At 36.8% G+C, this 11653-nt stretch overlaps 2 protein-coding genes across 2 annotated transcripts; one reads left to right on the top strand and one right to left on the bottom strand.

Annotated features, from left to right (window-relative positions):
• Nucleotides 1-916: 916 nt before the first annotated feature.
• LOC146683615 (uncharacterized) lies at nt 917-2661 on the bottom strand. The gene is made up of 4 exons (XM_085445954.1): nt 2335-2661; nt 2038-2145; nt 1712-1919; nt 917-1548 (listed from the first exon to the last, which is right to left on the bottom strand). Exons 1-4 carry the CDS (start codon nt 2508-2510, stop codon nt 1084-1086), a joined length of 957 nt encoding a protein of 318 aa, XP_085302080.1. The 5' UTR covers nt 2511-2661; the 3' UTR covers nt 917-1083.
• Nucleotides 2662-3997: 1336 nt separating this feature from the next.
• On the top strand, nt 3998-7244 carry LOC146683614 (coiled-coil domain-containing protein 106-like). Its single transcript, XM_085446119.1, has 4 exons — nt 3998-4151; nt 4539-4697; nt 5185-5385; nt 6507-7244. The coding sequence occupies exons 1-4, from the start codon at nt 4016-4018 to the stop codon at nt 6827-6829; spliced, it is 819 nt and encodes a 272-aa protein (XP_085302245.1). The 5' UTR covers nt 3998-4015; the 3' UTR covers nt 6830-7244.
• Nucleotides 7245-11653: the final 4409 nt, after the last annotated feature.

Below are 11653 nucleotides of genomic sequence, written 5' to 3'. Positions count from 1 at the left end.
ACATGCAAAAATATGGCGATCGTGGCTCAAGAGTTGGGAGTTCGCCTTGTAATCGGAAGGTTGCTGGTTCAAGCCCCGGCTTGGACAGTCTCGGTCGTTGTGTCCTTGGGCAAGACACTTCACCCGTTGCCTACTGGTGGTGGTCAGAGGGCCCGGTGGCGCCAGTGTCCGGCAGCCTCGCCTCTGTCAGGGTGGCTGTGGCTACAATGTAGCTTGGCATCACCAGCGTGTGAATGGGTGGATGACTGAATGTGTAAAGTGCTTTGGGGTCCTTAGGGACTAGTAAAACGCTATACAAATACAGGCCATTTACTAATAATTAAATAAAATTTGATATGAATAATTTATTAAATGTCTTCAGAGTGGCCATTTATTTAATTATTCAAATATTATTTAGGTGATTTGCATTTTAATTAATTAATAAAATGTTTAATTATTTCATGGCATGTTTATAATAGTGAGCCAAATGTGTTCACCTATATATTTCATCTAGAGTTGCTATATTAAACATTTCAGACTAAGTTATCCTGTAAGCACAATCAGCATTTGTAAACATATTTTTTATCATATAAAATTGTACTTCATAAATGCATTATAAATATCCACAACTATCAATCGGAGCTTTGTTGTACAGTGTAAAGCATAAAACCATTTATTAATGAATAATAAATATTTATAAATGCCACATGGGAGACTTATTGTAAAGTGTAAAGCATAACACCATTTATTAATGAATAATAAATATTTATAAATGCCAAATGGGAGCCTTATTGTAAAGTGTAAAGCATAAAACCATTTATTAATGACAAATAAACATTTATAAATGCCAAATGGGAGCCTTATTGTAAAGTGTAAAGCATAACACCATTTATTAATCACTAATAAACATTTAATTGCCAAAAGTGAGTCTTAAATGTATAATGTCACCATTTATAACACTTAGACCTAAATTACAATCAGTGCTTGAAATAACATTTAACTACTGTCAAAAATGTATTGTAAGAGTAACACATGTAACATTAAATGTGTTTTTTAAAACACCAAACAGTCACCCACTCCAAAAAAAGTTCATGCCAGACTGGTTCAAACTGGAAATATTTTTTGTATGTCCTTAAATAAGCGTCCCAGTGGTCCATCAGGGTGTCGCGAACCAAGCCAAGATGACCACTCAAGAACCATCAGGTGTTCCTCCAGCAACTTCTCAGTGCGATTTGCTCTTAGTCTACGGACATGTCCTTTGATGGTCATCCAAGCCCTTTCGATATGCTGTGTATGACTGCCAGATTGAGGATCTACAAACCACCTGCTGTGATTTACAGTGTAATGTCTGTACCCTATGTTTGTCAAAACATTCTTGTAGGCTCTCCACTCATCACTGATAATGGCACTACCCAACTTAACATGCTGTCTGATCAGAGGAACAAGGTGGCGCCTTGATCGTTTTTCAACAAGTTTTAACACAAGCCTTCGCCTTTTGTCTTTAATTCCCATCATTCCAAATACCCATTTCTTCCTTTTCCATGCATTTCGAAAGCGTCCACGTGCATACTGAAAACAAAAAGAATAAAATTAAACAGAATATCTACAAAGAAACATTCAAAAAGATGGTTGCTTCTACTAATTTTTTTTACTTATGGTAAAGGTTTCCATGTTTAGAGGACACATTCAGATCTGCATTGATTCTAACAAACCTGTCTGAGAGTTTACCAACCTTTCGCTGATGACGGAGACAACTTTCATCTATAACCACAAATTCTCTGTCACCACCAAGACGGTGTCCATTGTTTATTCTGTGTCTTTTAATTGCACATATACAAACATGTCGAATGTGTCTTGCCATGCTACTTAGTGTTCTGGAGCTGCCAGCCACTTCATCATCGATCATATCTATTTGTCTGAGCCTGAGCCCTTGTGAAAATCTGTGATAGAAATCCAGGCAATTATTACTTTCTGAGGCCCTAATTTTATTTCACAAGTCTCGTATTGGTGTTCAATTATGAAAGGTGCATTGCTATTAATGTCTACATCTACATATACCTGTAAATGAACTTCATCCAACTGAAAAGAGATGTTTTTGATTTCTCAAAGAGGGAGCCAGTTCTAATTGTTCTGGAAACTTTCCTATGACTTGCTCTTTTGCAGCACCTGAGAACATACAAATGAGTTAAGTAAAGAAATGGACCCTTAAACAAGAGCATTAATTGAAAAGATAATCACAAAATTAAGTATGAAGAAAATAATAATGAAAAGAGGTTAATGCTCCCTCTTGCATTGATAACCGAAATATTTTGTTATATTTACTACATGCACTACATTATCATGCATTATACATACCACATATATTGGTCTTTCTTCACCACGGAAATCATTTTCATCTTATGGTGACAAACAGGACATCTAAGCTTCTTTTTTAGCAGGTGTTTCTTCTGCAGCCATTTAATGAGCCTTAGTGCCTTATATTTAGTTTGTTTTCCTTCTATTCTGGCGCGCAATCTCATTCCCAGAGACATTCTGGTGGGAAAAAATGAGTAATTTATTTTATTATCACCTCGAAACACCGTAAAATACTCTATGGGAGTCTAGTGCAAATCGGTTCAGAGTTAAAGAACTTCACATGCTATATAAAACAAGCCCTATAATCAAAAATAGTCCCACGCAAAAAAGAGGATTGTCTCACCTGTTATAATGTATCTCCGACTAGAGCTGGGCGATATATCGAGTTTTTAAAACATATCGATATATTTTTATACGAGATATAAGATGTGACAATATCCTTTATATCGATATAGTCTATGTTACGTTATAATTATAGTTGTGGAGCCGCAAGTTTGCCTCTCTTTCGTCTACTTTTGTCTCTACGCAGCATTACTCCTCCTCGCCTCTATCCTTCACTGAACACAACTCCCCCTCCTCCCCCATCGCTTCACGTGCAGGCAGCGACAAGATGGACACGGCAAATCTCCGTTAACGAGTTACTGCGCATCGCCCCATGCGTGGGGCTGGACGGCGTCAACGTGTTAACGAGCTAACCATGCTAATGAGCTAACCGCGCTAGTCCCTACGGGCTGCATAGTCTAAAATCCTTTCATTCTCTCAAAAGTTGACAGCGCGCCTTATGTATGAATTCTGGTTGTGCTTGATGGACGCGAACCGATTTTATGTGGTACGCGGCGCTCAGCAATCTGTCAAAAATGTTTGAGTACGATTTTGGTCAGCTACGGAGCTGCACCGCTTGATAGATTGTCGGCGCATTACGGCTACCGAGGAGCCTCGCGGAGTGATACGTACTGTGCTTCAACGTAATATTACCGTATTGTGTGTGTATAAGGACCATAAATAGCACCTGTAAGAGACGTGGTTATGAAGTGGATTTCAAACTCCAGGCTGTCAGTCACACAGTAAAACTTGGAAATAGAGCTGCTGTGAAATCTGTCTGTCTTTGTTATTACGCTCAGCGTCTTTTAGTTTACATTTTGACTGCCCAATTGTGAGCTCTTTGTTATGCACAAAAACAACATTGTTTTATTTTATTTATGGAGCATTATTATTTAATGAATGCTCATAATTTATTTTTGAGTAATTTTTCATGTACATCTGTGCTGTATGTTAATAAAAGTGCCTGTGTGACATCTGGGACACAGCTTTAACTAAGAACTCTCTTTTTGTTCTTACTTTATGGCTTAAAAAAAATATCGAGATATATATCTTATATCGCCATCCAGCTAAAAAATATCGAGATATGAATTTTGGGTCATATCGCCCAGCCCTATCTCCGACTTTGTTATGTAGATCTAACCCGCTGGATTCATGCTAAAGAAATATGTTCTGCCGCCAAAGGGAGGGAAAACAAATTTAATTTAAACGCAGAGGAGCTTATACAACCATCCAATCACAGTTAACTTTATTAAGGAAAGCCCCTCCTCTCAGAGCGCGACAGGCAGTGGAGCGCTCTGGAAGGTCAAGCCAAAGGGGCACGAACAGAAACACTGAAGGCGCTCGTTCAAGTTCTTGCGCCATGGATGGAGCAGAAGATAAAAATTTGTGTGCGTCTGCGACTTACACAGTTAGCACACGTTCGAAGAGATACAAAAAGCAGAGACTGGATGATCTAGATTGCACTAAGCCAACGACGTCAGCAGTTAGACATGAAGGTGAGTATAATGCTAGCTAGCTAGCTACCGAGCCATTTGGCTGCTAGCTACAGTGGCTAACTAACATCACATAACATGTGAATAGCTCTATTACTATTGGTTACTCCAAACGATTTATATCACTTAGTTGTACAGTATATTTTTAGTTTTGTTTATGTGCATCATTAAATTTATATTAAACACCCTGGTAAGGCAGTACACATAAGAATTATTTGCCTTGTTTTAGAAATGCCTGAACCACCACAGGTGTATATAACATAATTTTTACAAAGTGGCTTTTTATAAATTCAAGTTGTAACCGTTTTTAATCAATATTTTATTTGAGTTTCCCAAGTTTAGATTATAAATTATTTTAGTATTGTAATTTAATAATTGTTTGTTCTTTAGATTCTTCTTCTAATCCTGCCCCTACTGCAACTGCCCTTCTTAACAAGGAGCGAGAGAAACTGACTTTTCTTAAGGAGAAACTGGAATGGCAAAAGAAGAGAATTGAAGAATTGGAAGGAGAGAGAGATTTTCTCCGAAGTCAGCTATCATCCCTTACAAGTATGAAACTAGACTTGTTCCATGAACATTGTTTTTATTTTACAGTCTTCAAATAAACATTAGATAATTTATCAATCCCAGTGAAGTTCCCTTATTGTCATTGTGTTGATTAAAAGATTTTAGTCAGTTAACTTTAAGTGTTGTGCTAGTTCATTCCTAAAGAGATCTGGTTCCAAATTCAGTTCAGCCAAGTCTAACTTGACTGATTCAATTTCATAGTTCATAAGATCATAACTCCAACTTGAACTAGTAATGTAACAGCCTTACAATCAGAATTAATATAGGTTTTTTATATATATATATATATATATATATATATATATATATATATATATATATATATATATGTGTGTGTGTGTGTGTGTGTGTGTGTGTGTGTGTATATGTACACCTTATTCACATGTTGATTTTCTATAACAAAATCCTCATTCTCTTAAACAGGGGACTTGTTTCTAAAACCAGCCATTTTGTTGTTTACATCCTGCAGAGCAACCTAAAGACGAACCATTCAATGATCCATTTTCCTCGAAGGCTTCTGAAAACTCAGATTCATCTTTCGCATCTTCATCTGTATCGTCTGTGTGGTCATCCTCATCTTCATCCCCAAAGAAGCGAAAGCACAAATACAACAAAAAGCATTCAAAAGCCAAGAAACCCAAGAAGGAGCAGAAGAAGCTCCAGCAGCGTGGTGAGCAAAAGATTTTGGAAGAGAAGATTTTACAGAAGAGGATACTATAAATGTGACATAAAAGATAGTATTATGATTTTAATTTGTTCTAAAAATTACTCTGTGTTCACTACGTCATATATACATATCTATCTATCTGTCTGTGTGTATATATATATATATATATATATATATATATATATATATATATATATATATATATATATATATATATATATATAGATTAGTATGCTTTGAGCATTTGCTTTTCTAATTATTGTGTGGATGTGGATGTTTCTCTTTATTCTTTATCCTTTATTATTCTTCAAGTTGCCACTTTCTTTGCCGCTTAACTACTCCCTCAGTTTTCAGCCGTTTTTCACCATTCAAACTCTAAACTGTTCAGCTCTTTCTCCTGATGCCTGCTATGACTTTTGGTAGTCATAACTTTTATACTTTTTCAGATATTAAGCTTTTTATGTCATTTTTTGGCCCATTTTGCTGAATAGGACCACATTATCAGTGTGATCACAAGTTTTGCTTGCTTGGCTGAGCCATGTTTTAGCTCAGTGAGATAAGCAGCCGTTCTCAGAGTAGGAGGCCCGGGTTTAAATCCAGGTTGTGGCAACATTTCTTTCACTTAACAGTTAAACTTTTTTAACTCTTTTCAACACAAATTTCAGCTTTTTCACCGCTTATCAGCACAATTTTCAGTTTTTTCTGCTGTTTTCAGCACAAATCCAAGCTTTTTAAGCTGTTTTCAGCAAAAAACCTCTTTTCAGCAGAAATTCTGCTCATTCAACTCTTTTCAGCAGAAATTCTGCTGATTAAACTCTTTTCAGCAGAAATTCTTCTTATTCACCTCTTATCAGCACAATTCTCAGCCTCTTCTGCTCATTTCAGCACAATTATCAGTCTATCCACCTTTTCTTTGTCGGAAAGATGTTGGCGCAGTGAGATGAGAACCTGCCTTGAGTACCAGAAGGGCCAGGTTCGAATCCTGCTCAGAGCAACATTCTTTGCTTTTTTTTTTTTTCAATTTTTTCAGCTTTTTTCAGCAGACATCTTCAGCGTTAAGGCATCCACACAGCATTTTCGCAGGAAATGCAAATTTTTCTAGTTTGCTTTGTTTTCATTTTTAGTTCAAACGCCAAATGACATTGTGCAGCGATACAAATCCCTCCTCAAGACATTTCCAAAGACGAAGACCATGACCAAAGCTTTTCAGAAGCATGGGCTCGACAGGAACACTGTTGTGTCCACTTCATCAGTTGGGGAGCTTGCTATTGCGGTCCCCAATGTCTACCAGGAGCTACTGTCCAACAGGCCTAGTGGAGAGACGGTACTAGCTTTTGCTAAGCGATGTGAGGCTGCAATTCAAGGCAGTGATGAAGTAAAAAACAAAATAGAAAGTATGAAGGCCGCTGGTACTTTGCTTCCAATTCAAAGAGGGAAATCTGTCTGAAACCCTAATTTGTTCTAAGTGGTTTTGTTTTTTGAGCATATTGAACTGAAGAAAAGATCTGCAAAACCAATCATTTTTCAAAGATCTGTTCACATATGTGTTGAGTTTCCACACAACTAAGAGATTTACCTGTTAGTTTATTTTATAGTTTTTTTTTATGTTTTGATTTGTATAAATGTGTGTAGAGTAAATAATACAGCTGTGCAGTTTCAGTTAAGGTATAATAATTTATTATATTATAATTATTATAATTTTCCTTTGTTTTATGCCAGTGGTGAATTTAGGGATGGGATTTGTTTCCTTAATATAGTTTTAGCTATCTTTAAAGGGCTTGTATATAAGTTTAGCAATGCTAAATAACTGTTGGTGCTTTATACTTTTTATAGTAATGCCCAGTAATACTTAGAAATGTTTGTTGATCATAAATAAATGGTGTCATGCTTTACACTTTACAATAAGGCTCCCATTTGGCATTTATAAATGTTTATTTGTCATTAATAAATGGTGTTATGCTTTACACTTTACAATAAGGCTCCCATTTGGCATTTATAAATGTTTATTTGTCATTAATAAATGGTGTTATGCTTTACACTTTACAATAAGGCTCCCATTTGGCATTTATAAATGTTTATTTGTCATTAATAAATGGTTTTATGCTTTACACTTTACAATAAGGCTCCCATTTGGCATTTATAAATGTTTATTTGTCATTAATAAATGGTGTTATGCTTTACACTTTACAATAAGGCTCCCATGTGGCATTTATAAATATTTATTATTCATTAATAAATGGTGTTATGCTTTACACTTTACAATAAGTCTCCCATTTGGCATTTATAAATGTTTATTTGTCATTAATAAATGGTGTTATGCTTTACACTTTACAATAAGGCTCCCATATGGCATTTATAAATATTTATTATTCATTAATAAATGGTTTTATGCTTTACACTTTACAACAAAGCTCCGATTGATAGTTGTGGATATTTATAATGCATTTATGAAGTACAATTTTATATGATAAAAAATATGTTTACAAATGCTGATTGTGCTTACAGGATAGTAACTTAGTCTGAAATGTTTAATATAGCAACTCTAGATGAAATATATAGGTGAACACATTTGGCTCATTATTTGGCAAGAAACCGGTCAGTTTTTTTTCTTTTTCTCACCCTTGACTAATGCATAATAAACCATTAATAATGGTTTATAAAGCATTTACAGATTAATTAATAATATAGCTATAAACTATTTATTAGCATCTATAAGGGGAGACTTATTGTAAAGTGGTACCAATTAATTTTATCACTCCTGGACCTCCATACCTAAGTGCTGTAAATTTCAGTAATACTGAAGAGTATGTTCCTTTTTTCCCCCCTGTAGAAAATCCTAGAAAGCCTGTAGTTAATCGGGCAGGAACTAGACTGCATTACTTTGCAAAGTATTAGAATACATATGACATCCACAGCTCCTTTAAAACATCCTGAGATCCACTGACACTACTGCTATTATTAACTAATCCTGTTAGTTAATGGGCAATCCACCCCCAGACCCAGGAGATTGTCCCCTTTCCTCTGGGGTGAAGACAAGTACACCTCCCTGGAGCCAGCTCCCCTGCTGATCCACATTGGCACTACAGAAGCTTACATGCATACCACCCTGAACAAGCCCGCTCCCATCAGAAAAATGAATTCTAATAACAAATATCAATTAATATCAATTTATTTATGGCTATTTGCGTGGCAGCACGGTGGCACGGTGGTTAGCACTGTTGCCGCACAGCAAGAAGGTCCTGAGTTCAATTCCACCATCAGGCCGTGGTCTTTCTGTGTGGAGTTTGCATGTTCTCCCCGTGTTTGCGTGGGTTCTCTCCGGGTACTCCGGCTTCCTCCCACCGTCCAAAGACATGCAGCTTGTGGGGATAGGTTAATTGGATAATCCAAATTGCCACTAGGTGTGAATGTGAGTGTGAATGGTTGTCTGTCCCTATGTGTTGGCCCTGCGACAGACTGGCGACCTGTCCAGGGTGTACCCCGCCTTTCGCCCTATGACAGCTGGGATAGGCTCCCGTGACCCTGAAAAGGATAAGCGGAAGCGAATGGATGGATGGATGGATCAATTTATTTACACTAAAAATGTAACTGCAGCTCAGGTTTATCCAGAACAACAAAGTTACAGTAGTGGTATGAAATGCAGTAGTAATATACTCAGTACATGGCGTCCACTTTGTTGGACATGTAACTAAATTAGCATAGTATAATTTGCACCATCTTTTATGAAAAGAAAGTAGAAAATGCTGTCGCCCAATTCTTTGTGCCGGACCATGCGACCATTGATTAAAACAACAGACAAAGTTGTGCAGATCTATAAATGTTAACTGTAACTGTGTTTTCCATTCCATGCCATAACTTCCTGATATAGTTATAGCTCTTAACAGTTTTCTAAACTCACAGCTGAATTTTGAGCATTACACCGCTGGAACAAAACTATTTATTACTGAGTTGCTGCCTTCCATAAAAACACAGAATGCTTGATAAGCTCAAGATTATGATCTCTATTAACTGATAAAAATGTGATTAACTTTCTTTATAATCAGTGTTCATTAGTAAAGTCCTTTGCTGTATTGCAGTCTTAGGATTAATTTTTACTTCAGTAAAGTTCTGCTCGAATAAGTAATGGATGGAGGGTATTTTACTGCAGTCACAAAAATCCTAAACAGGGAGTAGGGAAGGAGTTATACAGAAGCTAAATATAATAAATACAATTTATGAAATGTTATATGCTATTGGACAGACTTACTTAAGTCAAACTCTAATGAATACATAGTGCTATTCACAACTGACAGTCACAAATTGACACTGTGCCTCTCACTAAACACAGTAGCTTTTAAATGTCCAGAGAAGGCTTTTGGCTCCTGCAGACTTCAGTAAATCTGACCCTTAATGGTCCTTATTGTTTATAATTGCAACCTTTGTATTGAATGTATATGTTTCATAGGCTTTTCTTCGTTAAATGTCCTGCATAAAACAACAGAGCATGGTGTGAAAAGTTAGATGGGTGTTTTGCAGTCCATCTTCTACTCAATGAAAATGTCATTGAGGTCAAGAAAAATAGGTTAGGAATAGGAGATAAGAAGAACTTTTGGCACTCACCCAACTTCCCACCACTGGCCAATAGGAAGCCAAAAACGTTGTGGTGACAATGACTCTGCAAAAGAAAAGAATATGGATAGAAATGTATAATCCTATGTTGCTGTTCATTTCTTCACTGCTAGCTTTGTGTTAGCATTAATAACTGTGTATGAAATAAATAACCTTTTTCCATACGGATTTATGTTTTTGTTCCCTGATTGATAAGACTTGGAACAATTTATTAACAATCAAACTTGCATATTCTGATTACCTGGGGCAGTGAATGTCAGCTGGTGGCCTGCAGGACACACACAGTAGCGCACAGTTGTGGTTTCAATAACATCAACAGAGCCACCTGGGCCAGAGGCATCACCTTCCTCACATTAGCTTGTAAATGGCTAATTATGCTTGGAGACTGTCCAGGCAGCCTGCAGAGATGTACTTGTTATCCTCTCTTGTTCATTTGAAGTTTGGTTAGTACTATGAGTATTGAGATGTCAGAGCAACAGTTTGGGCCTTTTCAGGGTATGCCCCCTAGTTGCTTGCTGCAGTACAGTTAATGTGAGTCTGTTAATGGCTAACATGCAATTGGTGCCCAAGATAAAATATAAATGTTATTTTACAAGAGCATCTGACCCTCACAGTATCTGCTGAGAAAATTTTAGCCCATGGACAAATATAGTGGATGACTCCTGACCGAGGGTCTAAGTTGGGGTTAGATATACACACCTATATATTCCATGAAAAAATGCGAAGTTAAAGGATAATTAGAATATATTTACATTATTATTATGCAAATATATTTATAATATATTCAGCTCAAAGGTCACATCACACTGTTCTCCCCTACATGGACATGAATACGCTGCTTTTATAAGTTGAAAGTGTTAGTTGAGTCTGCTCGACTCCAACACTGGTCCTGTCTTTACTTGGTCAGTACTAAGTTAGGCATCACTATACAGTGCTGTCAGAGAGTTATGTAAAACTATTTCTGGCTTGACACAAGTGGGTAGCTCTGCATCTTTGATGTGGAAGAGCTTTTTATGTTGGATGCCCTTTCAGACAACCCCAAAAGGCCATGTGTATCTCCAGCTGGAATCAAACCAGCAACCTTTCAATTGCCAATCCAATGTGTTAACAACTACACAATCAGTGGTGCACTATCAAGTAATAACAATAAATACATTTTCATAAATTACATTTCATAAATACATTTCTTCCTGACATTGCTGGTTAGTCAGTGTGTCTTGGAGTCTGACTACCATGACTGTGAGTCAGATGCATAATGGACAAATACAAAATGTGTAAGATAAACATACCTCATCACACATTAATAAGCTGAGAACCACAGTAAGAAAGCCAGTAAGCAGCCTTCTTTCTCAGCCAGATGTCATGAACATATTTCATGAAAGCTGGATGAAGGATCGTCACCTGTTATGAATCAGACGAATCGTTAAATCCTAGTTTTATTATTAAAACTTCTCTTATCTTTTTGAAGTGAACGCACAATAAAATACTTTAAATCAGCACCACGGTGGCTAAAGGAAGCCACTATCTATTTTTGGTCGCATGGCTTTGTTCACGACCTTCCAAGCGCATAACTGTCAAGTGTGAGCGACTGGGAAAAACCATAACAATACCCGACAACGCCCAAAGTAAAAGTTTAGGTGCAGGTGGCTTGTGAAACGGCTTG

Source organism: Copadichromis virginalis, linkage group LG22, assembly GCF_057382275.1.
Source record: "Copadichromis virginalis isolate Kocher_CV1m ecotype Utaka linkage group LG22, C_Virginalis_male_GT1.1, whole genome shotgun sequence".
NCBI lineage: Eukaryota > Metazoa > Chordata > Actinopteri > Cichliformes > Cichlidae > Copadichromis > Copadichromis virginalis.
The sequence above is the reverse complement of the archived record's forward strand: the minus strand, read 5'-3'. Positions and strand labels throughout refer to the sequence as shown.

Bases quoted from the DNA above. Each gene is read 5' to 3' on its own strand.
- LOC146683615 (XM_085445954.1), bottom strand. From the start codon at position 2,510: ATGTCTCTGGGAATGAGATTGCGCGCCAGAATAGAAGGAAAACAAACT. The intron at 2,146-2,334 runs GTATGTATAATG...GTATGTTCTCAG, and splicing joins AAGAAAGACCAATATATGTG to GTGCTGCAAAAGAGCAAGTC. The intron at 1,920-2,037 runs GTATATGTAGAT...TTTCTATCACAG, and splicing joins TGGATGAAGTTCATTTACAG to ATTTTCACAAGGGCTCAGGC.
- LOC146683614 (XM_085446119.1), top strand. From the start codon at position 4,016: ATGGATGGAGCAGAAGATAAAAATTTGTGTGCGTCTGCGACTTACACA. The intron at 4,698-5,184 runs GTATGAAACTAG...TACATCCTGCAG, and splicing joins TCAGCTATCATCCCTTACAA to AGCAACCTAAAGACGAACCA. The intron at 5,386-6,506 runs GTGAGCAAAAGA...TTTCATTTTTAG, and splicing joins GAAGAAGCTCCAGCAGCGTG to TTCAAACGCCAAATGACATT.